This window comes from Eublepharis macularius, chromosome 12, assembly GCF_028583425.1.
Source record: "Eublepharis macularius isolate TG4126 chromosome 12, MPM_Emac_v1.0, whole genome shotgun sequence".
Taxonomy (NCBI): domain Eukaryota; kingdom Metazoa; phylum Chordata; class Lepidosauria; order Squamata; family Eublepharidae; genus Eublepharis; species Eublepharis macularius.
In genome coordinates, this window is record NC_072801.1 from 27442225 (window position 1) to 27466593 (window position 24369).

The following is a 24369-nucleotide window of genomic DNA, read 5'->3' on the forward strand; positions in this document are numbered from 1 at the left end:
AGACACCTTGCGAGAGAAACCCAGATCCTGCCAGCTACCAAAGAACTTGCAGTTCCTTTGGTTTCATGCCAGGCTTTTGCAATCCACCCCTGATCTCGTCCCTAGACAGGTCTTTGGGAGAGTTGCTGGAACAGCTGCGAAAGCAGGTGTTCCTATCCCTGTAGATGCCGTGATGACAAATGAGCGGAGGGACTCAAAACATATTGGATGCACCTCTTCAGTGAACATTTGCTTTTGGGCTGGCAGCACTGGAACAGAATGGCGGGGAAAGCATTCATGGGAAAGAAGCCATTTGCTTAGAAGCATTTCCATGAGTATATTTTTTAAGGGTGATTGTAGTGGCAGGCTTCTGTGGACTTCCAGGGCATGTGCCCCATTTCAGAAAAAGGCTAGCAAGGCAGATCCTGGGGGGAGAGAATGCTAATTTGGGGGGGAGCCAATCTTGGTGCTGCTGAAAAATCACAGTGGTGGGACCTGACAGCGCTGAGCAGAATGCGTTCGCCTGACACACATTTTCTTTCAACTCTAATTAGAATGTAAATGGTTTAATCTTTTCTTCCTGTGTGTTTAAATTTGCAGCCTTAAAAACACAACGACCCAGTGCTTAAGGAAGAGAAGATTTTTGCAATGAATCTAGGAAAATCAGGTAGGACAAACAGTCACATCTGGAACATCGTCACTCTCAAAATCCCTTCCCGCTTGGCAGGAACACCTTTTACTTCCAAGATGTCATCGTGTGTGCGCATGTGCGTGCGTGTGTGTGTGTGTGTGGGTCCTTTGGTTCAGTCCCTCACTTTGGGTCAAATGTTTTGACTCCTCTCTCTGCAATGCCTGCAAAGACAAGGATTGCTTCTGTACCCAAGTCCCAATGCTGCACTGCACAGAGAAATAAAACTGCTGAATACTGAAGCAGAGACTTGGCCCATCAAGGTCAGTACTGAGTATTCAGATGAGCAGCAGCTTTGGCGGAGGTCTTTCACGTCATCTACGATCTGCTTCTTTTTTAGCTGGAGTTGCCGGGTATTGAATCCAGGACTTTATGCATGCCGAGCAGATGCTCTACCACTGAGCCACAGCTCTGACCCCAAATGTCAGGGAATTGATTCTCATAGTTTATCACTGGACATCTGGAAAAGTTCCAGGCGGGGTGGTTGCCTCCTGCCCATCTTGGTGCTTTCTGTGCTAAGTGATTTTGGCACAATGGACCCGGGCTGGTCTCCAGGCCTTAGAAAATGCCCTACCTTGCCAGCCTCAACTGCCAACCAAATGGAACACACATGAACTCTAACACAGTGCCTTGTAAGAAATATTAATTGTTGTCAGAGGGGTTTGGGAGACAACTGCCCCTGTTAGTCTCTCTCCAGTGCCCACTACTTGCTTTTGTTTGTTTGTTTAAAAGGAAACACTGATTGCTTGTGACAAGTCTACCACCACGCTAAGTACAGCAAGCCAAAAAACATTATTGGTCCAATATTATACCAGAGAGGTAGCTGCATTAGTTTGTCACAGCAAAATAAGACACAAGTCCAGGGGCAACTTAAAAGCAGGAAAAAAAATTATTCCAGCAGAAGCTTTCTGGAGCCAGCGGTTCGAAAAGCTTTCTCTCGCCATTCACTGCAGATCTTTGATCTTCTTAAATGGAGTGCTCGACACCACTTGCCTCTACTGTACCTGCAGGCTCTCTGGAAACAAGGTTCTGAACATCACAGCTCATCTGATGGATTTAGACTAGAAGGGCTGGGACCATGATAAGAATGGCTGCCACAGCCGGAATTCCAGATTACTACTCCTGCTCATTCAGAAGCACAAAAACTGCGCTGATTGCTGCTGTCCAATCAGCAGCAGCAGCTGAGCAGTCACATGTCTTCAATTTTCTCCTTCTTCTCCCAAGATTGGCTGAATCAATGCTCTGGGCCCAGAGCTGCAAAGGGGTAGAACTGCCTAAACTGTTGTCCACGGTAAGCCTCCAAGCAAAAAAAAGATCTGAGTATAGCCTTGCTCAAATAAATTATAGGGCTTGCTTTTTTTGGTTGTGGGAAGCGAGGTCCTCAAAGTTCTTGGGAGACTTGTTTTAGAAGCTTTTAAATGTTCACACGAATTCCTTCTTAATAATCGTGCTCTTTGCTACTGGATCAATTAGATAGCCCCACTCCGATCTCCAAATATAGCCGCCGTTCGAGGCTTCCCATGAACACAAAATGCCATTCTCTTAATCAACAGAGATAAAAGTGACCGGAGGCACCTACTTTAATTCTGATGTTGAGAAAGCAATTTCAGGCGAGGTACACAGCAAACCGGAAACTGGCTGCTGGAGAAATACCGACAGATTCTATTAAACTGATTGGCATGCCAGTTCTGCAGGGCACTGCCAATCTCAATAACAAAGCCACTTCTCAGAGTGAGCAAAAGAGAGCCTGCCCCCAGGGGACAAGACCAGATTTGGGAGTTAGAAAGTCCAAGGTGGGGCGGTGGAGGGGGGGGGGGCTGGCTGCCCAATGTGTCATGGAAATGGCACTGAGAAGTAGGGAAACGGAGAGCTAGTAAGAAACTAACAGGGTCTAGGCTGCTGAAAGGAAAAGGTGGAGGAAGACCTGGCCAACCAGAGATCTAAGAGGGCAGCGCAGCTAAGATGCAGGGAGGACGGAAGCTGTAGTTTGCATATAAATTTGAAACAATCAGCATGAAATCTTTCACAGCAGTTCTCGAGTAACAAGAGTAACAAATAATTCCTCTCATTCTTCTAGTGTTGTGTAAAGAGCTTCGTAATTATTAGATAATTACCATGAATGAACACGATAATTTGTTTTTTAGACGGTCTCCTCCTTTCCTAGGCCCCTGTGGCTTCTGTCTCCCCCCCCCCCGCCTAATTCCTTCTAGTTCCCTTCTCCGTAACTCACATCAGTTCAATAGGCTAGAGAAACCGCCCCCATCTGCCTACCCCTCCTTTCTATGACTTGACTGTGCCTGTCAGTCAATCACGGCTGGAGGCCTTAACTTTGCCACCATAAAATACATTATTGCTTTACAATGTAGATTATGAGCATGAAAATTCATAGAGGAGTTTTAATCAACTGAACTGGCTTTCCATGTCCTCTCTCTTTCTCCTCACAGTCCAGGCCCTAACAAGAAAGTTTTGAAACACCTCTCAAGGCAAGATTCGACAGCAGAGGGAAAGGGCAGCTCATAATTGCAGTGCTATTCTGGGGAGCTTTCAAGGTTCCCTGTATGCTTTTCTGATGGCCTTCCTTGGGCATGTTGTTTCTGATAACGAGCCCCAATCAGAGAGAACAACAGCACATTCTTTCTCCTGTATGGCCAATCTCACCTCCTATATTATTTTTGAAATCCCTTTCATAGTTTTCATTAATTTGCTTATGACATGAGATATTGGTAACCCCTCTGGTCAGGAGAAAAAAGAAACAGGATTTTTTTTCTCCATCTCAAATTATCTCCCTGTTTGAAAAGCCATTTCTCTGTGCAACTTTGAGACAACAACATTTTTGGTAGCCACTGAGGGTCTAGGAAGCTCAGTGACTACTTCTGAGAGATAAAGAAGAAATGGCATGATTTAGAGGGCAGAAGTTCTGCCTGGCCACAAGATTCTATTCTATTAGCTGCCTAGCACATTTTTATCCTACTATTCATCCAAACAGATAAAAGGCAGCATGCAAACTTTTCCCTTCCTCCAATTAATCCTCACACTAGATCCACTAAGTTGAACTAGTGTGATTGGCCCAAAGTCACCCTCATCACCTCAGAGCTGAGTGAGAATTCAAACCTGTGTGTTCCTTGTCCTAGTTTGACACAGCAATCACAAGGCTGCATTGGTAGATTGCTAAAACCTTCCCTCCACTGGCTCTTCCCTCCCTGATGGAAACTCACATCTCTATCAAAAACTTGCGCCTGTAACCTTGACTGAGGGAGTTGGGCCAAGGTTGCAAACAGAAATGATGCCTGGAAAGGTTAAGCAGCCTCCTTCTGTCCTGCTGCTCTTCCCTCACAAACCACTCTCCACCTGTCCCTGTTTTGCTTCAGAAAAGTGAGGACAATCTTTCCCAGTGATGGCCACCGAATGGTTAGTTCTGGCCTCAGGAATGGAGGAGTCCCCTTTAAGGATATGTTCACACAAATGACTTATAATGCCTGTTACCCAATGAGATGTATGTATGCAGGGGCGGGTTGGGGGACTAAGGAGTGATGCCTGCAACCTTCATGCCCTGTAGGTAAGATTCTTAGAGTATCAAGCTGACCATTGTTGAAGGCAGAATACTAGGCTTGATAGATCCCAAGTGATCTGGTCCACTGTCTGTTCCTTATGTTCTTAAGTGACTCTTTCATACTCAGCACACCATAAAACAATCCCGATTGTGGGTTATTTCTCAGTGCAGGCTCTCTCTCTGCTGGCGCAAACAGGGCAGATCAGCGCCAGAATAAATCATTCCCCATTGCATATTCATGAGTCTAGATTTATCATGCTAATTAGCTGGGTTTTCACTGCATGCAGGGAATAGCCATTTCACGGTTTCATGCTGGCGCAAGAGAGTCCGATATGGTACAGAGTGGAGACAAGTGGATCAGAAAACCAAAAAGGCCGGCAGGGCAAATAGCATCCCTGAAGCAATTCACTGTTTCAAGTCTGGAGTATCTGGGCCCCAACTGAGAGCCGAGTGAACGCTAAATCAAAACAGGGATAGAGTTGCTGAACGGACTGCCGCTTATTTATCTCCTCAGACCAAAGATCACAATGGTTAAGAGTGGACAGCAAAAAAAGGATAATTGAGGGAAACAGATGCCTTGGCATTTGACAATTAAATCCAAAAAGAGCATCAAATTGGAGGAAATGAAGAAGAAAATGCTGTATTTGTTCCCAGACATTGGCTTGTTTAAACTCTGGCTAGGATGGATAGAAGAGAAAGCCCATTGGCTCCAACAACCACCCTATGAGACAGATTAGTCTGAGAGGGAATGATAAACCCAAGGTTAGACAGTGAGATTTCATGGACAAGTGGGAATTAGAATCCAATACTCCCAAAGAGATAGAGACAAGGGTGGAGTCCAAAGCTTTTAGCTTTGGCCCTCGTCTGCAACAATACTGACCTGACAGGTCAGGGGCGGGTTGACAGGTTAGTTGTAAGGATTTACTCAGATGATGAATGCAAAGTGCTTTGAACCCTATGAAAAAATTATGGTGTATTATGAAGAAACAAAGAAAGAGAAAATCCATTCCACAGATCGGTCGTTCTTGAAAATGTGCCTTGTTACTGGCACATCAGAGGGAAGGGCAACACCCATGTTTACATCCAGATCACAATGTGCCTTCCTTTGGCCTACAGGTATGATGATGATGCTACAGCACCCTGATGCACCTATGGAAGGACATTTTACATACCTATAGGAAGCAAGACCAGAGAGCAATCCATAGGGAGCAGGAGTAAAACAACATCCTAGACAAGTAGATGCTACAGGAAAGTTCATGTTGGCCAATACTAAGGAGATACAAAAGTGCAGAAAGGTTCCAATCACACATTCTTGAGATCTAAGAAACACAAAGAAGCTTCCTTATATCAAGTCTATCAAGGTCAATCTTGTCACCTCTGATGGGCAGTGGCACTCCAGGGTCTCCATCGAGGTCCTTCAGATCACTGACTACTTGAACCTTTTAAATGGAAAAGCCAAGGATCATGCCTTGAACTGAGCCACATAGTTGGCCTATTGAGGTTAATCTAGTCTTCTCTGATGGGCATTAGTTCTTGAGGGTCTCCATTGTGATCTTTCACTTCACCTTCTAGGAGCAACGTCCATCCCACAGGTTTCTACATTCATGGCTGGAGATCTCAACAGTAGCATTACTACATCCATCCAAAGTAATCTCAAGTCTGCTTAACCCCCCATTACTGCAAACTGTCTGGGGTTGTAAGAACTGATGGCTTGGCCGAGTGGTGTGCTCGGTCATTTCCCCTTTGGCCCCCTTTTTTTGCATGTTAACAGAATGGTGGAAACATTTTCCAGCTGGGACTAAGGAGGCAACAGATGTTGGGAGTTTCTGCTGCAGATCAGTGGCACTTTGAGAAATAGAATCAAATCATCTTAAGAGATAAAACTCCAACTAGTCCAGCACAGCTGCAAAGCTGGAGGACAGTGTTTGAGAAAAGAGTCATCCTTTCTCGGCAGGGCTGCACTGTCAACAGGCAGGACATTCTTATCAAGGAGAGGAATGCAATGTCACCACAGTGAGAGATTTGCATACTCAAACATCACTGGGGACATCAAAAGCTGTGACTTCCACAGTCTGGATGTTCATATCAAGCTTCCTGGCTGGTGTCTGTCCCTCCCCAGATACCAAAAATCAGCCCCCCCAAATAATATTCATGGGCAGGAGGGTTAGCAAAAAGCAGGTTCTTCCTCTTACAACACACTGTTAACTTATGGAACTCACAGCTACATGGTGGCAATGGACACTAGCTTAGATGGCTTTTTAAAAAAGAAGAACAAAGGGTGGCTCTTCTGCTCTCTTCCTTTGCTTAGATCAGCTCAACTTCCTGCAACCCTGATCCTACTTGCCCTGGATCATACTTCTCACCTCTACCTCCATGGCAGCTTGGACAGTTCTTTTGGTCTTCTGACCCTGGTCTAATCTTGACCCTTCTTCACACCTCTGACCCTCTGCCTTGAGCTGTGCCCAGGCTCTTGACAAGGGCTCAGGTCTCCACGTCTCTGTTTCAAAGGAAGAGGGATGGCAGCAAAGAACTCTGGTTCAGAGCTTCCCGTTATGGACTGACTCAGCACAGGACAGCTTCACAGAAGTTCATATTTAAACATGATGTCAGCCTTAGTAAAGGAAGAATGATAGCAGGAAATACAAGAACAGCTTGATGCACTCTGCCACAAAGGTGCAAAAAAGTTCCAGGCACGGAACATGAGGGGACTTTTGGAGCACAAGATGGCAAAGGAGCTTGTTTGGGTAGAAAGAGTTGTGCCAAGAAAGAAAGGTTCGTTGGCAATAACAGTGTTTGTGTATTGGGGCAGGGATACAGAGATTGTAGGTCAGGGCCAGCCTTCTCCCAGAAACGTGACCTGTCTTTTAAAACCTTTTTGTCTAAGAAGACATCTCTGTTGATGAATTAATCGAGTCATATCCAAGACACCTTTCATTTGCTACCGGGAAGGTGGGAATCCTCTGCAGAGGCCTGCCCCCCACTGATATGGCGAACGTGCCGAAGAGAGCTCCAGGCAGCCGTGGCAAACGAGGAGCGTGACAAGAATGCCCAAGATGGGGAAACAACACATTTACCTTCTTGCAGAGTTGGGGGAAAGATAAAAAGAGAGAACGAGTTTGAAATACTGAATGGTATTAAAGGAGCTGTCAGCCGCAACAGGAGTTTCTCGGCATTATCTTGATCGCTTACCTTGACAGAGAACTCGTCCCTGTGCCGAGGCTCCCTGCTGTCAGGAGTACATAACAACTGCGAGGCTTGAAATGAGAGAATGCATCAACCGGCACAGGGCAAAGACAAGGGGGTAGTTTCCAGTTGTACACTTCCTTGCACAGTACATTTTGGAAGGGGTACCCCTGTGGTTTTTCAATTGGGCCCATAAACACAGAACGTAGAGTGCGCAGATGGGCACTTTTAGTCAAGAGTGTCTGCGGTCTCCTGCAATGGGTATAGTTGGTGGCAAGCACCCACTTCCTGGCAGGTAATGTGGCCCAATGGATGTTGGGAAGGGGTCGCAGTGGCATCCTTTCCCTGCTTTTTCAGGAGAGTTCAAGTAGGCTAAAAATGAAAAACAATCCATTGGAAAATTCCAATGGTGGGTGGTCAAACCTGTGAAACCTCTACACACCCATCTCTGCTTTTCATGGCCACAAGTCTGTTACTTGTCTAAACCAATTTTTTTTGGAAAGGAGAGAGATACTCAGTGGATTTATATGCAGAAGGGTCCAGGTTGAATAAGTTAAATCTCCAGTTAAAAGGCTCAGGTAGTAGTAGATGTGAAAGACCTCCAGTAGAGATCTCGGTAAGGTTGCCAAGGGCCCCAGAGGCCCGTGCAGGGGGCCAGCCGTGGTGGTGGTGGTGGGGGGCAACGAGGTACTTATCTCCCACTCCTGTACTTTGTGCATGTGCTCCTGCGCTCCCCCATCCTGCAGAACTGGCTTCAATGTGCCTGGAGTTTTCTCCCTTGTGCTGGAAAATGATGTTTTCCAGCACAAAGGAAGAGCTGTGGGCATGTTGAAGCCAAAAATCACCCATCTGGAGGCTTCAGCAGGGAATCCTCTGCTCCCACCCTGGGGCAGGGGGTCCTCTGCTCCCACCCTTCATCCCGCGCCCATTTACTTGACCAGCAGGGGGGGGGAGTTACACTCCCCAGGGTGCCCCCCCAACCAGCGCATCATGCCTCTGGGTGACACGATGCGCCCCCGCAGCCACAGCAGCCCAATTCAGGCCAAAACGTACCCTGCAGCTGGCCCATTTCAGGTGGAATCCTGCTGTGCAGTGGGCTGATCCAGCCCACAGGAGCGCTCCCAGCCACCCTTTGACCCCATTTGATGATGTCACTTCCCAGAAGTGATGTAATCACGCAAGCCAGGAGCAAAGCAAGGTAGGTGCCAGGCTCCCAATCTCCCACCAGGGGAGTCAAGGGACCTGGCAACCCTAAGTGGAACTTTAAAAAAAATATGGGTTTCATGAGGAATGAGGTTCAGATTACCAAGCAGCCAGCCCAGGACTAGTGTTTCTGTTCTAGAAAGTCACTCACAAGTAAGACCCAGAAACAGATATTTTTGTGATTTTTACGGCTCCTGATTTTCATTACACACACCCCTAGACACGACTGACCTTACCAGCCCAAGGGCCCAGCTCAATAGAAGGTAGTTACATGTGATGTGATATGATAGAATCCCACTGAAGGGCTGCAACAAGGAAAATACATTTGTTATTTTAGAGTACCCAAACACTTCAATCTTGAAATGTGGTACTTGGCAGTCTTCACAATGGAACCTCCGCTCCTTTGCTTCTCCCACACTGTTTAGGGTCCCACACTGTTTAGGATATATACATCTTGAAGTAAGAACCTCAGAACTGCCCTAAGAGATATGCCTAGTTTGCCATCCTGTTTTCCATCTTGGCCAACTAGTTGCCCCTTGGAAGATTAACAGGAAGAGGGCATCAAGACCAAAGTCTCCCCTTCTGGTTACCTCTGGCGAGATATTCTGCTTGTGAACATAGGAGCTCCTATTTAGCTTTCATAATTAATATCCATTGATTGATGGGATGTCTCCTCCATCTATCTGACTAATCACGGAGAGTCTATGTATTAGACTCTTAGGAATGAATTGAATATTTGGCTTTTATTAGCAAAACACATTTTTATTGAATGTAACTAGATACAGGCTATGTGATATTCATCACAATGAGCCGTCTTGCGGCATCTTACAAATTAAAGAATTTACTGTGGCATTTATTCTGAAGCGGTGAGTACATTTGTCTCGTTAAAGTGCTGCATGCCTCTTTGTTATTTTGAGTGCAGCAGATGAACAGGGCTCCGGAATGATATTTATGTGCATCCTTCCTTGCTGCCCTTTCCCCCTCTGTGTTTATAGACACACAGGTCTCCTCATCAAGACCAGCAAGTCTTCAACAACAGACAAAGAACACAATCCTTGCTGCGCAAATAGGAAATTGGCCCCTGGCAGATTTCAAGGATGGTAATGGTATGTGTGTGTGTGTTCAGCTAGCAAAAATACTTCAGGAGCAGCGACCACTGGGTGACACACAACTCTTTTGACAGCACCAAGAGATAGCTCATGTTTAGTTTTCATAGCAACAGCTGATCTACACCCAGAGTGCGAGGAAGGTTACACACCCCTTTGCTCTGGATGGGAAAAGAATGTGCTGTTGACTCTTTCTCTTGCATTGAAGCTGGTATTTCTCAATTCCAGGGAAACCACAGAAGAAATTCTACATATTTTCCCCTTGCAGGGCAAGATATAAGATTGCTAGATGACTATGCTCAATCTAGTGAGCAGCAAGAGGGAAAAAGGGGGAGAGGGCTATGATGGTGACATTGTGAATTCCCCCATAGAGATGAGGGAATTCTTTGAGTGTGGGGGTGGGGGGTGACATCACTTCTTTGAGCACGAGGGTGGGGGGGTGACATCACTTTACCATAGGGATGGGGGAATCCTTTGAGCACAGGGGCAGGGGTGACATCACTTCTTTGAGCGCGGGGGTGGGGGTGACATCAGTTTACCATAGAGATGGGGGAATTCTTTGAGCGCGGGGTGTGGGGGTGACATCACCCTGCACTTTGAACGTGGGGCGGGAGTGACATCATGCCTGGCAACCTGCAAGAGGGCTGTGGCTGGGGACAAGGCTGTGTGTGTGACATCAGTGACATTGCTACATTACTTCCAGGTACAACCTAGAAGTGGCAAAGGGTAGATGTAGGAATTTCCAGAAACTCTATGGTTTTATCATAGAGTTCCTGGCAATTCTAGAGTTACCCTTTGCCACTTCTGAGTTGTATCTGGAAGTGATATAGCAACATGGGCAACATTGCTGTTTTTTATTTTATTTATTTTATTGTAGTTGTATTTTAAAGAATTTTCTCCCTCTGTGCTGCTTCGAGTGGCAGTGGACAACAGAGCTTGCTGGTGGGAGGCCTTCCACCATAGTAGAAGGCCTGGCAAGCCTCCAACTAGTGATGTCAAAGTGCTAGTAATGCTTCCCCGATCCAGTCTTTACTCCCCAAATATCCCAGGGATCACAGGCATGGGCCTATCCACCTTTGCAAGTCACCATTCAGAGGAGTGGTGGTGGTTTACTTTGGGAAAACAGTAGAGGAAAAATACCCCCCCCCCTGAGTACACTGCCGACCGGTTCTGAAATGTAATGTTAATACAGGCTGCCATTTTGTAACTGGCTTCATCCACCAAGCCACCATTTGTGACTGGCGACTACCAAGACTTTGGGGGGGGGGGATTAAATCACTCTCAGAAACTGCCCTCCCCTGATCTACATGGGACAGAATGCACCATTTCAGACAGCAGCACATTTCTTGATGATCCTGTATAATTTTTTTTTAAAAAGTCCTTGCAAATAAATACCTTGCCAAGCAGGGGTGAATGAATTCAAACCTCTTTTCCAGTTATCATAGCAAAGCATTTTTAAAAATGGTCTTTGACTGCATTGTCTTAAACTCTGTAATCCTCCTTGAGTTTAGCAAGAAAGATGGTCTATAAACAAAATAAATGAATACATAAAACTAACCCTTTGTCCTTGATAAGTAAATTCACTATACACAGATTGTCTTTCATGCAAAATAATTTCCAAAAAATATGACCTGCATCCTGTGTCCTGAACTGTTGCAGTATTCAAACTTTCTGAGTAAAGTTTGAAATTGTGATACCTTTGGAGGGGTGGCGGAGGCAGGAAAAAGATTTTTTTAAAGTTCACTTCCTTCCTAGCATCACTGTTATTTCTGCATCATCCTGCTTGCCCTGTGAGTAATTCAGATCAAATTAGAAATTTGCTTAGATGGGCAATTTATCACATGCGGGCGACAATGCCCATAATTACCGCTTCGGCTGCTTCCTCGAAAATGCACGCGGAGTCGAAGGATCATCATCTCTCACCATTAATTTAGGTCCCTGTCTCCTCTCTTTCATCCCATAATAAGCTAATTACTTCCCATAATTTGCCATGGAATGTGCCGCCCTAATAAATAAAATGCAAGAGCCGGCCTATTACGAAGTCAACGGAGAGCATCAGAACATATGTAAGTTGGAGGATTACAAGCACAATCTTTACACGCTCTCCAAGTGGAAGGAGTCAGCCAAGGAGTTCTCACTTTGGGGATTCGGTCCTTCGGGCTCCCTCCAGACCCCCGCAGAGGCATGGGGCATAGAACTGTGGGAGGGGTTGCAGCACAGTGGCAGAGCATCTGCTATACATTTGGAAGGTCCCAGGTTCAATCCCCCAGCTCCCAATTAAGGACTGCTGGAAGCAGACGTTGTAGAATGTCTTTCTGTACATGGAAATCTGCAGAGCCACTGCCAGTTAGAGAAAACAATACTGGACTGAGTCAGACCCTTGGTCTATAAGGCAGTGAGGATTGGAACCACACCTCAGTAGTAATGTACCTCCTTTGCAGAAGACCGGATTCAAGTTAAAGGTAGCAAGTTTGGGAAAAATCTGTCTTTTTTTGGAGAGTTACAACGGATCAGAGTAATTAATACAGAGCTTAGATAGATCGGAGGTTCAAAATGGCACAAGGTGACGTCTTGTGTCTTTATGCAAAAAGCTCTTTCAGGGCCAGTTTCCACATTATTTCATTTTTGTTTAAACATATTTTCCTCCTGCCTTTCCTAGATGGTCTAAGGCAGCTTCCAGAAAACCAGACTACAGAAATAAAACATATAACAAGCCTCTAATAAAGGAGTCCTCAATGAGGTGCCCATGGGTGCCATGGCCCTTGCCAACTCCTTTCCTGGTGTTTTTAGAAAGTGGGCGAGGCCAGGTGAGACTATTACCCAGCAGGGCAACTGGAGATCTGATTGGCAGCGCGGTGTTTTTAAAAGTGGCTTTTATCAATAGCTGCCACCACAGCACACAGATTTTCACTGCATTACTGTGTGTGTATGCAAGAAAAATACTTCTTAAAAGGCATTGTTAAACAGAGCTTCTGCCTAAAATGCTGAAGACTATTGGAGTTAGGCATAACCTCACTCCTTGACATTTTGCAGTTGGCTCTGCCTCCTGCAGCAGCCCTTTTGCAGTTGTACCCACCGTCCTGTGTCAGAATTCCACGGGTTTGAGAAGGCTGGGGACGCCTGCTCTAGCCGATCAACAATGCCTTGACAAAGCAAGAGAAAGCTCTGAAGGGACTGCACACAGATAACCATCTCCCAAACTAGCTTACAAAGTGTATGTCCCTCAAGGAAACACCCACTGGGAACAGGGGCCAGATGGTCTTTTCACTTACTGGAAACATTCCCATGGGACTCCGGTGGCTACGAGCAAATTTAGCCAACCCAGCAACGATACCAGGGCTGTATGGCTTGACACATCCATGGGTGATGTTTGTAGGTGAACTGCCAAGTAAATCTGAGCTATTTGACTCAGAGCCAAGCTACAAGTGACGCCTGACACAGGTTGGACACTTGTCAGCTTCCCTCAAGTTTTGATGGGAAATGTAGGCGTCCTGGTTTTACAGCTTGGCTCTCAATTACAGCTGCAAGACCAGGATGCCTACATTTCCCATCAAAACTTGAGGGAAGCTGACAAGTGTCCAACCTGTGTCACGCGTCACTTGTAGCTTGGCTCTCAGTCTCAATGGGCGATGGGGCAGGAAGAGGTGGTGGGCAAGTGTAACGCCTGCTGTCACCTGTCACTGAAGCACAAAAAATAACAGAGAATCCCCTGCAGGGCTGCTGCCACCAGAGGCAGCTGGGCATGGTTCAGTTTTTAAAGGCCAAGCTAGAAGTGACGAATTACACTTGAATGGCAAGGGAACAGACTCACGTGTATTCTTCCCTGTTCACTGGCACTCCACTTGCACTCCACTCGATCACGTAGTGGAGCGCAAGTGGAGCGCCAGTGAACAGGGAGGAATACACATGAGTCTGTTCCCTTGCCATTCAAGTGTAATTCCTCACTTCTAGCTTGGCCCCAAGTCTCCATTGTCCCCTGACTGAAAAGGTCCCTTTGGGAAGTCCTGCAGAAGGTAAGCAGAGAAGAAGCCCTCTGGACTTCCTCCACAAGAATGGGTGGTAAACCAGAGAGAGTCTGGGACATGGGCAAGGGCAGAATGCGCCCAGTGAGAAACGGGAACGAAAATGACAGAGTTATTTTTTTTAAAGGTGTGCAATTGAAAACAAATGCTATGAAATCTGGAATTAGATCTGTAACAGCTTTTACAAAGCTGCCTGTCCTCCCAGGCAAGGGAGATTCCATGAGAAAATGTAGCCATGGGCAATGGGGAACTCTCTGGGGGAACTGGCAACCTTCCATCTGGGAGAGAGCTGTACAAATCCCTGCCTTCCCCTCTCCTAGAGGTGCCTAGGGCAATGTGACTCCTTTTCCAGATGCAGTCTACCCCTGAATATCAGATGCTGGGAGCAGCCATTCATGCTGATTGTGGGCTTCCTTTAGGTATCTGTGGGAAAAAGAACATAAGACTGGGAGGATTTGGATCTGATCTAGCAGGACTCTTCCTATAGGGAAGCTCATCTCCCCTCCCCACCCCATGCATTCTGAGCCCAATCCACGGACAGGCCTGCAATTCGTTATTTCCCATGTTCAGGCTTTCTCACGTCTTGCGCATCAGACTACTTGATTTTGCTCACACCTCGTGATCCTCACAACTCCCCGAGGACTCTGTATTGCTGCTGTCCTGCTGAGAGAAAGCCAGGTTTCAGCCGCACCTCTGCAATGCTTACACCCTTGCCCTTTGGCTTCTTTGCGCTGCTCCTGTCATGCGCTCGGCTTGCCTGCTGTCTCCTACGGCTTCTCTCTATAAAACTGCAATTACGCTCCACTGCTGACATTTGTCTCAATCACAACCACCTCCTGACTTTGCCTTGGCTGAACTGCTGTGTTCAGCCATGCGTTATTAGCTAGCCTGACAATACCTCCTGAGCCTGCATGCTTCCCCTTGGCCTTCAATGCGGGAGGGATGCATGCCTGCCCACAATGTCACATCCTGCTACCCCCGCCTCCTAAAAACATAAGACCCTGTTTCTGAAAACATACAGAGAAAGTGGTTCCCCTCCCTTGTAAAGAAACAAGCCCTGCTAGCTTGTTGAGAGCTGATAGCTCTGCTAAAGACCACATTTTCAAGCCTGACCTCTAAGGTTATCCTATAATTTTTAAATGTATACCAGCTAGCTTGGGTATTTGGCAGTGAGAGAGAAAAACACTCTGCGCATGGTCAGAAGCACCATCACATGCAGCTAACTTGGAGGTGCAAATATAGCCCTGACCAGTGAATGATACCGGAGATTCAGATTTTGCAGCTGATGATGGGATCTGATATTGGAGGATTTAATCAAAATGGGTTCTTGGCAGTGGAAACTCGCCTCCCCCTGTATCCTTGGTTTTTCCAGACCTTGACGATGGATTCATAACTCTGAATAACTTCAAACAAATACACACCTAAACCGTATGGTCAGAATGAATTAGATGGGGCTGATGCATGCTGATCAACATCTCCACATGACTGGGTTTGTGGGTATCTGTGGCAACGTGGCAATCATTCCTGCACTCATGGCTGTTGGGGAACGTGCTGAGGAGCAATGAATGCCAGGAACTGGTATCTTCAGGTGGAGCCATGATCAGGCTGTGTTTTGAGCCTTCAGAAGTCTAAACGGGGGTCCCCAGTAGTAGACAACCTTTCCTGAAAGATGAGCACTACCAGGGCTTTTTTTTCTGGGAAAAGAGGTGGTGGAACTCAGTGGGTTGCCCTCGGAGAAAATGGTCACATGGCTGGTGGCCCCGCCCCCTGATCTCCAGACAGAGGGGAGTTTAGATTGCCCTCCGCGCCGCCAAGCGGCACAGAGGGCAATCTAAACTCCCTTCTGTCTGAAGATCAGGGGGCGGGGCCACCAGCCATGTGACCATTTGCAAGAGGTTCCGAAACTCCGTTCCACCACGTTCCGGCTGAAAAAAAGCCCTGAGCACTACCAATTTTCACAATGTGTAACTGCAAGCAAAGTTTGGTCCTTTTTCTTGTTCCAAGGTGGGAAGCAACAGTCAGGCCCCAGAGGGCTGCCTATATTCATTCCCAAACTAGGAACGAAAAAGCCCACACTGTCACATTCATCAGAGGAACAAAAACAAAACCACGACCGATGAACGCTGTGTGTTTTGTTCATTGCCATGGCGCCTGGCGGCCTGGATTAGAGCAGTGATGTGTGCTTGTTTCTGGACAAATGGGGGAAAAACAACCACCCTGTTTGTTACATTTGGTAGGTGTAACAGAAAGGAGCATATGCAATAATAAGAAATAAGAAAATAATAGGGATGGGAATAGCAACAGAGGAATTAAAATGAGAGGGAATACCAGTGAATACCAATCATTCTATTCATGTCACTTGTTCAGCTGGTGCAGTGTATGGGATGGGCACTTTGATAAAGGGAACAAGACTTTGAACCATACCATTGTGTTTCGTATGCATTATCTGTTTAATATATGTATCACCATGCTGTCACTGTATTGCTTTATACTGATGTAATACCGTTTTCTGCATCATTTCTAATATTCTATGCTTTGTTTCAGATTTTTGTCATTCAGATCCTAGGTTTCTCATCCTACTGATTGCATTGACTTACACTTGAGTAGCAACAAGAAAGGCTATAAACAAAGTAAGTAACTTAAAAAAACCCTACAAACTTCAAAAGTTTCATTGCAATCATTAGGGTAACAGGTGATGTAAATAAATGGGAATAGTATTAAGTGAATGAATGAATCCCATAATAATAAAAAAATGTCACCACTGTCCAACATTCCATATGGAAATAGGCATTCAGCCTCATAGCTATCCCAGAATTTTCTGCAGCATCTCAGCATGCTGTGGTTACACAACTGTCAAAATGAAAAGATAGCAAAGCCCCAGTAAACAGGATCTTATAAAGCATCCGGGCAGCAAGAAGCTGATCTTTCTTTGCCTCATTCACCAATTGTAAATATAATGTTTGATGACTGTTTTATCCAACGGAAGCAATCACATCTCACATGCATCTGGATACCAGCACAAGAACATAGGGGAAAAAAGATCCTTACCTGAAAAATAGCTATCCAAGCGTAGCCAATATTATCAAAATTAATAGCTCCATTGTGCGGGTTGAAATCCCCTGCCTTGCAAATATTGTAATACTGGTTCCAGTTTATGCAGGTGTTCCGGTGGCTGAAATCCAGCGTGTACGAATTTGGGTTGTACGAGTCCATGCTCAAAGTACATTCCACCTTGTACTCCTTCCGGTTGGGGATGCTGGAACATTTCTGCATGCCATTGTCCCGGTGGGATGAACAGATGAACGGATTCTCTTCCCCTTCCTCTGTCCGATAATACGGCTGCAGGAAAGTCAAGTTGTATGTCCTTGAGAAGGAAGAAGAAACCCAGAAAGGCATTAATGGCTTCATGCTGTGCCCGTCAAAGTTTAGAGGGTTCTGGAGTTCTAATTCAGTAGCAATGAAGTGACTTATACCCGTGCAACTGCTGTGAAAGAGAGGGTCATGGCTCAGTGATAGAGCAACTGCTTTGCCCTTAGAAGATCCTGCAGTCAAACCTTAGCCTTTTCAGTTAAAGCTCAGGCAGCTGGGTTAGCAGAGACCTATCTCCTGAGGACCTGGAACACAGGTCTACCACCTATGGCCAAATGTGGCTCAGGGTGGACCCACATATGGCTCTTTAAAAAGAAAGAAAGAAAACAAACTCTTTTAAGTTAATGTGTGTTGGAGGAGTGGGTTGGATAAGTGGACTTGTAAAGGGAATTCCAGGCAAAGACTATTATAGCAGTAAAGGACTTCTTGGGGGAAATGACAAAAGTGAAGAGTTGCTAGGCATCTGAGCATGAACTATTTGCAGAGTTTGGGCTGTGGGCCCTTTATGAATTATTAACCTGCATGTCTATTACCAGTAATGTCAACCTGTATATTTTCAGGCATGCAAATGGGCTGTTTTATACCGGTTCTTGGGTTCTCGGATCATAACGAGTTGCTGTCCCTTGTCCTGAAGAGTTGATTACTTGGTATTCTCTGTTTTGAATGGCAACAAGTCTCCAAGGTCACTGTCAGCCAGAGGACAAAACGGAGCTTCTCGCCCTGGCTCAATATACGTCGTTTCAAGCTACATTTTACTGAATTAACATTGATTCATTTGGTTCAATAGGGTCTACTTTGAGTAGCAGTGGCTTTCCAGGCTCTTGGGCAGAGGAGGGACTTTCCCTCCACCAGCTACCTTTAACTGGGGGTTTCTGCCCATGAAGCAAATGCTCCACCACTAAGCTATTGACACTCCCAATCAAGTTGTTTTGATCCAGCTGAGTGGTAGATGTTCACAGTCTCTGGCAGGGGAAAAAAGGTCTTTCCCCAAACTGACTGCCTGCAATCCATGAACTGGAGGCACTGGTGATTAAACCTGGGACCCTCTGCCTGTGAAGCAGATGCTGTCCAATGACATATGCCCTCTCCCCGTTCCACATGCCCTTATGGATATCTGAATTCTCTCTGAATTCTCCTTTATCCTTTTGCTTCAGGAGCTTTTCTGTGGGTCTTTCCAGACAGAAGAGCAGGGCATTCCTAAGAAGCTGACTTTTGGCAAGGCAAGTACTATTGCGAGACGGTTTTTCAGCCAGCAATCAATGACCTCAAAAATGTTGGCTACAGAAAACACACATAAACACAAACACCTATTAACAAAAACAATATCTGAAAAACAGACTGACACAGATGCTAAATGGGGATTCCAGCATGGTGGTTAGAGTGTCGGACTAGGATCAGGGCGACCCAGGTTCAAATCTCCATTTGGCCATGAAAGCTTGCCAGGTGTCCTTGCACCAGACACATACTCTCAGTCTAAGCTACTTATGACGTTGTTGTGAGGATAAAGGGGAGAATATTGTAAGCCTCCTTGGATCCCTAGTAGGGAGAAAAGTGGGGTATAAATGCAGGGCTTTTTTTCAGCTGGAACGCGGTGGAACGGAGTTCTGGAACCTCTTGCAAATGGTCACATGGCTGGTGGCCCCGCCCCTGATCTCCAGACAGAGGGGAGGTTAGATTGCATTTTTAGATTAAATTTACGTGCAATCTAAACCTCCCTCTGTCTGGAGATCAGGGGGTGGGGCCACCAGCCATGTGACCATTTTCTCCAAGGGCAACCCACCGAGTTCCACCACCTCTTTTCCCAGAAAAAAAGCCCTGTATAAATGTAATAAATAATTACACTTAGGGCAGGATCTAGGAAGAGAAATATTATCTGGCTGATTTGTCTATTGGCACGAGGGCAGTCATCTTGAATTCCAATGTAAAAATCCCCCCCCATATTGCCTAAAAGAACCCATTGGGGAGAAAAGCAGTATATAAGTAAACAAATAAGTATATAAGCACCTGAAGTTATCTATTTGCATGACACTACACATCTGCAGAATTCAAAATGTTAGGGTCCATCCTGCAAATGATAACATTCCTTTGGGAAATATTCTTGTCTACCTGGATGCAATCAGAAGGCATTTTCATTCTTCCCAAAGACTTCCAGAGAGTTTCACTTGTTCCTAAATGACGTAATTTCAGACAAGGCCCATTTCCATTTCAAAGCAATTGGGGCTTTTAAAGAAAATCCCTCTGCTGGTACATCTATTAATGTAAAGAGATGTGGCCACTGGCCATTTTAGACTTTTCTGGGTTGCCGACAGGGCAGGAGCAAAGCCATTAGCAGGCGCTGTATGCTTATCTCAAATCTTTTTTAATTGCTCTGGGATTCGGTTTGCAGTTCCTGTTAGGCTGAGATAGCTGCAGGCTATAATTGCTGCAGTTGGTATGCCTCCCCCCTAGTTTTCACTTTGTCTCTATTAGACTTGCCACTGTACTGTGAAAATTATCTGGACTTTCATGCATAATTCTCAGAAACAGAAATGAGGCAGCCGGCAGGAACAGGGTTGCCAAATCTGTCTTATGAAATTCCTGAAGATTTGGGGGCAGTGCCTGGGGAATGTGGAGGACTAACTGTGCATTTTTGGGGGGTGCTGGCCTACCAAAAACACCAATCAATGTATACATGTGACTTCTGTCCTTGTCTCTTCTTGGGAAACATGGTGCTTACAGAATCAGAGATTCCAAATGCCATCTCCTTTTCTGCATTGGTAACTATTTAGGAATGTACTGATGGCACCACAGGACTGGAGAATGGTAGAGTTCTGTCCTGTAACAGGAACGCTGATGGCTTGTACACTCTACATTTGGTATGTTTGGAACCCTGCTCCTGATATCCTGTATACATGATCTCCCTGCTTCTGCTGAAGGAGAGGGAAAGTGGACATAAGCATGCTGGCCCTGCTTAGACATGATCTCCAGCTCGTACGCATAACGCTTATGCGTGGAGGAGGTGTCCATGCGTATGCTCCCTCCCCATGATCAGCAACTTTAAGAAAGGAGGGAATATATGTGCAGACACTTCCTTGGTGCATTTGAACCATGTAGATGACCCAGAGTTTGCACAAAGGTGGGTAGCATGGGCCAGCACACTTGTGCCCATTCAATGCACAGAGGGTCGTCTAGAGGGTGGCCATGCATGCTTCTTTTCCAAGTTTAGAAGGTCGTATTTATGATTTTCGACTCTATTTTTCCACCGTTGTTAGTGAGACCTATAGTAGCTTTCAGAGGAGATGTTGGTCTACTATTTTATCAGATCTAATTGGCTTGACCCAGCACAAGTCAAGAACTGAGTCACGACTATATTTATAGAATGGCTTGAAACCGATCTGTTGGTACCGCATGACCCATTGGCAGGGAATGGTTTGGCAACCTCATTGCATCTGGCAAGCTCATCTGCATTGAGCTGGCAGCTCTTAATCTTAGCATACCATTCCAGAGTCCATGGGCCAAAATACACATTAGAGAATTGGTGCGATCCCCCCTCCCTTGTAAAGAAATAAAAATTAATAGCCGAACAATAATGCAACCCGTCAAATGGAGAAACCAGAACTGTAAAATGCTTCTCGGTTCTGATTGAGAAGACTGAAAACGGCCATAGCTCAGATGCAGAGCACCTGCTTTGTATGCAGAAGGTCCCAGGCCCAACTTCTAATTAATAGGATGAGGTAGCGGCTGATGTGAAAGACCTCCACTCAAGACCCTGGAGAGCTGTTGCCAGTCTGAGTAGACATGGCTCATGTTGATAGACCAAGGGTCTGATTCCACAGAGGGCAAATTTAATTTAGGAAAGAGCTGTGGCTCATTGGTAGAGTGATTGCTTTGCACACAGAGAGTTCCAGGTTGGCATCTCCAGCTAAGACGGATTTAGTTGGGGTTGGGTGAAAGGCCTTAGCCTGAGGCCAAGGACAGCCACTGTCCCTCAGTGGAGGCAAGACTGGCTTTGACAGGCCAAGGGATTGAGTTGGCAAAAGGCAGCTTTGTGCATTCATTGATTCTGGGCCAGGTGTCACCTAGATAAGAGGCTGTTGGAACCCTTAAAAGACAGTGTGGTGTAGTAGTTAGAGAGTGTGGGCTAGGATCTGGGAGACCCAGGTCCAAATCCCCACTCTCTCTTAGAAACTCACAGAGTGGTCTTGGTCCTGTCACTCTGTCTCCACCTAGCTGACCTCACAAGATTGTTGTGGAGAACAATGTGGTCCACTTTGGGTCTCCATTGAACAGAAGGGCAGAGTATGAATGAGGTAAATAAATAAAATAACGACCATAACTGGTCACTCAGGCAAGAGTCATTCACAGCGCAGCTCAGTACATGGGGTGAAGGGGACTGGACTGGGTGCAAATAACTAAATAAATAAGAAACATTTGACCAGTCAGTTGGCTAGAGGCCTGACCTAGTCCACTTTACAAAGTCAGTGGTTCACAGACCTAACTGTCTTAAAGCAAAAGACACTCTGCAGAATGGCCAAGCCATTTAAGTGCCAAAACAACAGATGTAAGTAAAAGCCAGGGGAGGAAACTCGGCTACATTCCAAACCCTTTGCCTTTAAAGACTTAATGCAGCCTGGAATGCCCTGTATATGTTCTCTCACTGCTGAGTAGCGTCTTAGAAACAAAAAACAAAATCTAAAGACATAACTGGGTTCATATGCCGCTCTTCTAGACTGATTGTCCCACTCAAAGTGATGAACAAAGTCAGTGTCATGAGTATCCCCACAATACAACTGGGGAGCTGGGGCCAAGAGGAGTGGCTTACCCAAAGCGACCTGCTGAGCTCATGGCATTCAAACCAGCAGACCATAGAGTCACATCTCAACCGCTTAACCACTACGTGCTACAGCATAATTTAATGAAGACGGAAGCCATTCCTAGTTTGGACTGCCCCATGGCATCTGCCAGACAGGCCAGCTTCCCTTTCCTGTTCCATATTTCTGCACAGAGTGTGACAAAGGGAGAACATTTTCTTTTGGACTGCAGCAGAAACCAGGAAACACCAGCAAAGGTCTAGTTGAAGAGAAGACATTCCAGTTGCTTGAACGACCCTTTAGGGATTTGGGTGATGGGTCCTGGCATCAGCTGCCTCTCAAAGTTAGCATTTGATCCTGGGCAATTAGCAGAGGAAAACTGACACTCAGTATGCAGCTGAAGAGAGAGATGCACACGGAGATGCCTTATGCAGAGTCAGCCCACTGGTCTGACCTGGTCAATCTTGTCTACTCTGGCTCTCTGGCAGATGTCTTTTCCATACCCTACTAACTGTGCCTTTTTAGGTGAAGATACCAAGAATGGGACTTGGGAACACTGGAGCATGGTGGAGCATCTACCAGTGATCCATGCTCTACCAGTGGGCCATGTTCCTGTCCTGAAAAATGAACCACACACACACACACGAACCCATGAAACTGTCTTCTGGGTCTATTAGGGTCAGTCTTGTCTGCTCCAACTTGTAGTTACTCATCAAGGTCTCAGAGTAAGTCCTTCCATATCACCTCCTCCCAGATCCCTTTAACTGGAGATGCTGGAACCTTCTGCATGCCTAGCAGATGATCCACCATTGAACCAGAACCCCTAACATTAAACACATGGAACTGCCTTATATCAGATCAGAACCTTGGTCTATCCAGGTCAGTCTTGTCTCCTCTGACTAGCAGTAGCTGTCTAGGATCTCTAGTTGAGATCTTTCACAACATCTGTTAGGTGGAAATGCTGGGGTTTGATCCTTGGATCTTCTGCATGCAAACCAAATTCTCTGGCACTGAGCCATGGCCCTTGCCAAAATGCAGCTGCCTTCTGCTGAGCCAGACCCATGGTCTTTCAAGGTCAGAGCTGGCAAAGGCTCTCCAGAATCTCTGGCCTTTCCTTTCACATCTGCTACTACCTGATCCTTTTTTTTTCAGCAGGAGATATCAAGGATTGATCTTGGGACCTTCTGCATGCACAGAAGTTCAAAATTTTACTCTGCAGATGCTCAGAGGCCGGCAATGTCTTCCCAAACACTCCTCTCCTCCTGCTAGAGCACCACCCTGAGTAACATTTTATTTTAAAGCTGCAAGGGCTGAAAGTTACCCCCACAAAAAACCCACAGAGAGCACCACTGTGGAATCCATGGCTACCTCTAAAAAAGTGAATTTAGGAAAAAGAAATTCCACTCCCCATAACAACAGAAGTCACAAGGATGTATCAGAGTGCATTGTATTATTTCAGGATACACATGGGTGTGTGTGTGTGTATCCAGGCCTGCAGCCAGGCCTGCAGTGCCCCACCCAACTCCCCACCCCAAGAAGTGCAGAGGACAGGTTGGTGGAGGAAGGCAAAACCAACCAACCGAAGGGGATGCTGAAGAACTTACATTTGAAAATTGGTGTCTAGAAAGCATCTGTTCCTCAGCAGCCCAGCCCAGAGCTGCACCCCGACAATCCCAAATATGAAAAAGACGAAGAAGCATAAGAGAAGAACGTTGCCTAACATAGGCAGAGTATCTAGCAGCAGGGTGACGAGTATGCGCATACCTGGGGAGAGAAGAGAAGGAGAGGGTGTCAGGTGGCTGCCAAGCAAAGAATCTCTGGGGTTAGCTGGACTTAGTATGGGGAACATACGATTGTAAGAAGAGCCCTGCTGGATCAGACCAGTGGTCCATCAAGTCCAGCATCCTGTCTCATACAGTGGCCAATCAGTTACTATAGAGGGGCAACAACAGGGCACGGAGGCTGAGGCCTTCCCTTGATGTTACTTCCTGGCACTGGTATCCAGAGTTTGATGGTTTCTGAATGTGAAGGATCCCTTTAGTCACCATGGCCAGTAGTCATTGATAGACTTCCATGATTCTGTCTAATCCCCTTTTAAAATCATTTATGCCTATGGCCACCAATACATCCTCTGGCAGCAAATTCCACATTGTAATCACCCATTCAATAAGGAAGCTGAATGAGCCCCGTGGCACAGAGTGGTAAGTTGCAGTACTGCAGTCCAAGCTCCGCTCACAACCCGAGTTCGATTCCATCAGAAGCCAGGTTCAGGTAGCCGGTTCAAGGTTGACTCAGCCTTCTATCCTTCCAAGGTTGGTAAAATGAGTACCCAGTTTCCTGGGGGTAAAGTGTAAATGACTGGGGAAGGCAATGGCAAACCGCCCAGTTAAAAGTCTGCCAAGAAAACGTCATGATGCAACATCCCCCTATGGGTCAGTAATGACTTGGTGCTTGCACCGTTACCTTTTACCAATAAGGA

The 24369-nt window shown here is 46.1% G+C and overlaps 1 protein-coding gene across 1 annotated transcript in view; it reads right to left on the reverse strand.

Moving 5' to 3' along the window:
* Positions 1 to 24369, reverse strand: part of CACNA1H (calcium voltage-gated channel subunit alpha1 H) — a 143735-nt gene that overhangs the window by 103062 nt on the left and 16304 nt on the right. The window contains exons 4-5 of the mRNA XM_054993682.1: positions 23495 to 23654; positions 16780 to 17095 (exon numbers count right to left, since the gene is read on the reverse strand). Of these exons, the coding sequence (XP_054849657.1) occupies positions 16780 to 17095; positions 23495 to 23654 (476 nt within the window). The remainder of the gene's footprint in view (positions 1 to 16779; positions 17096 to 23494; positions 23655 to 24369) is intronic.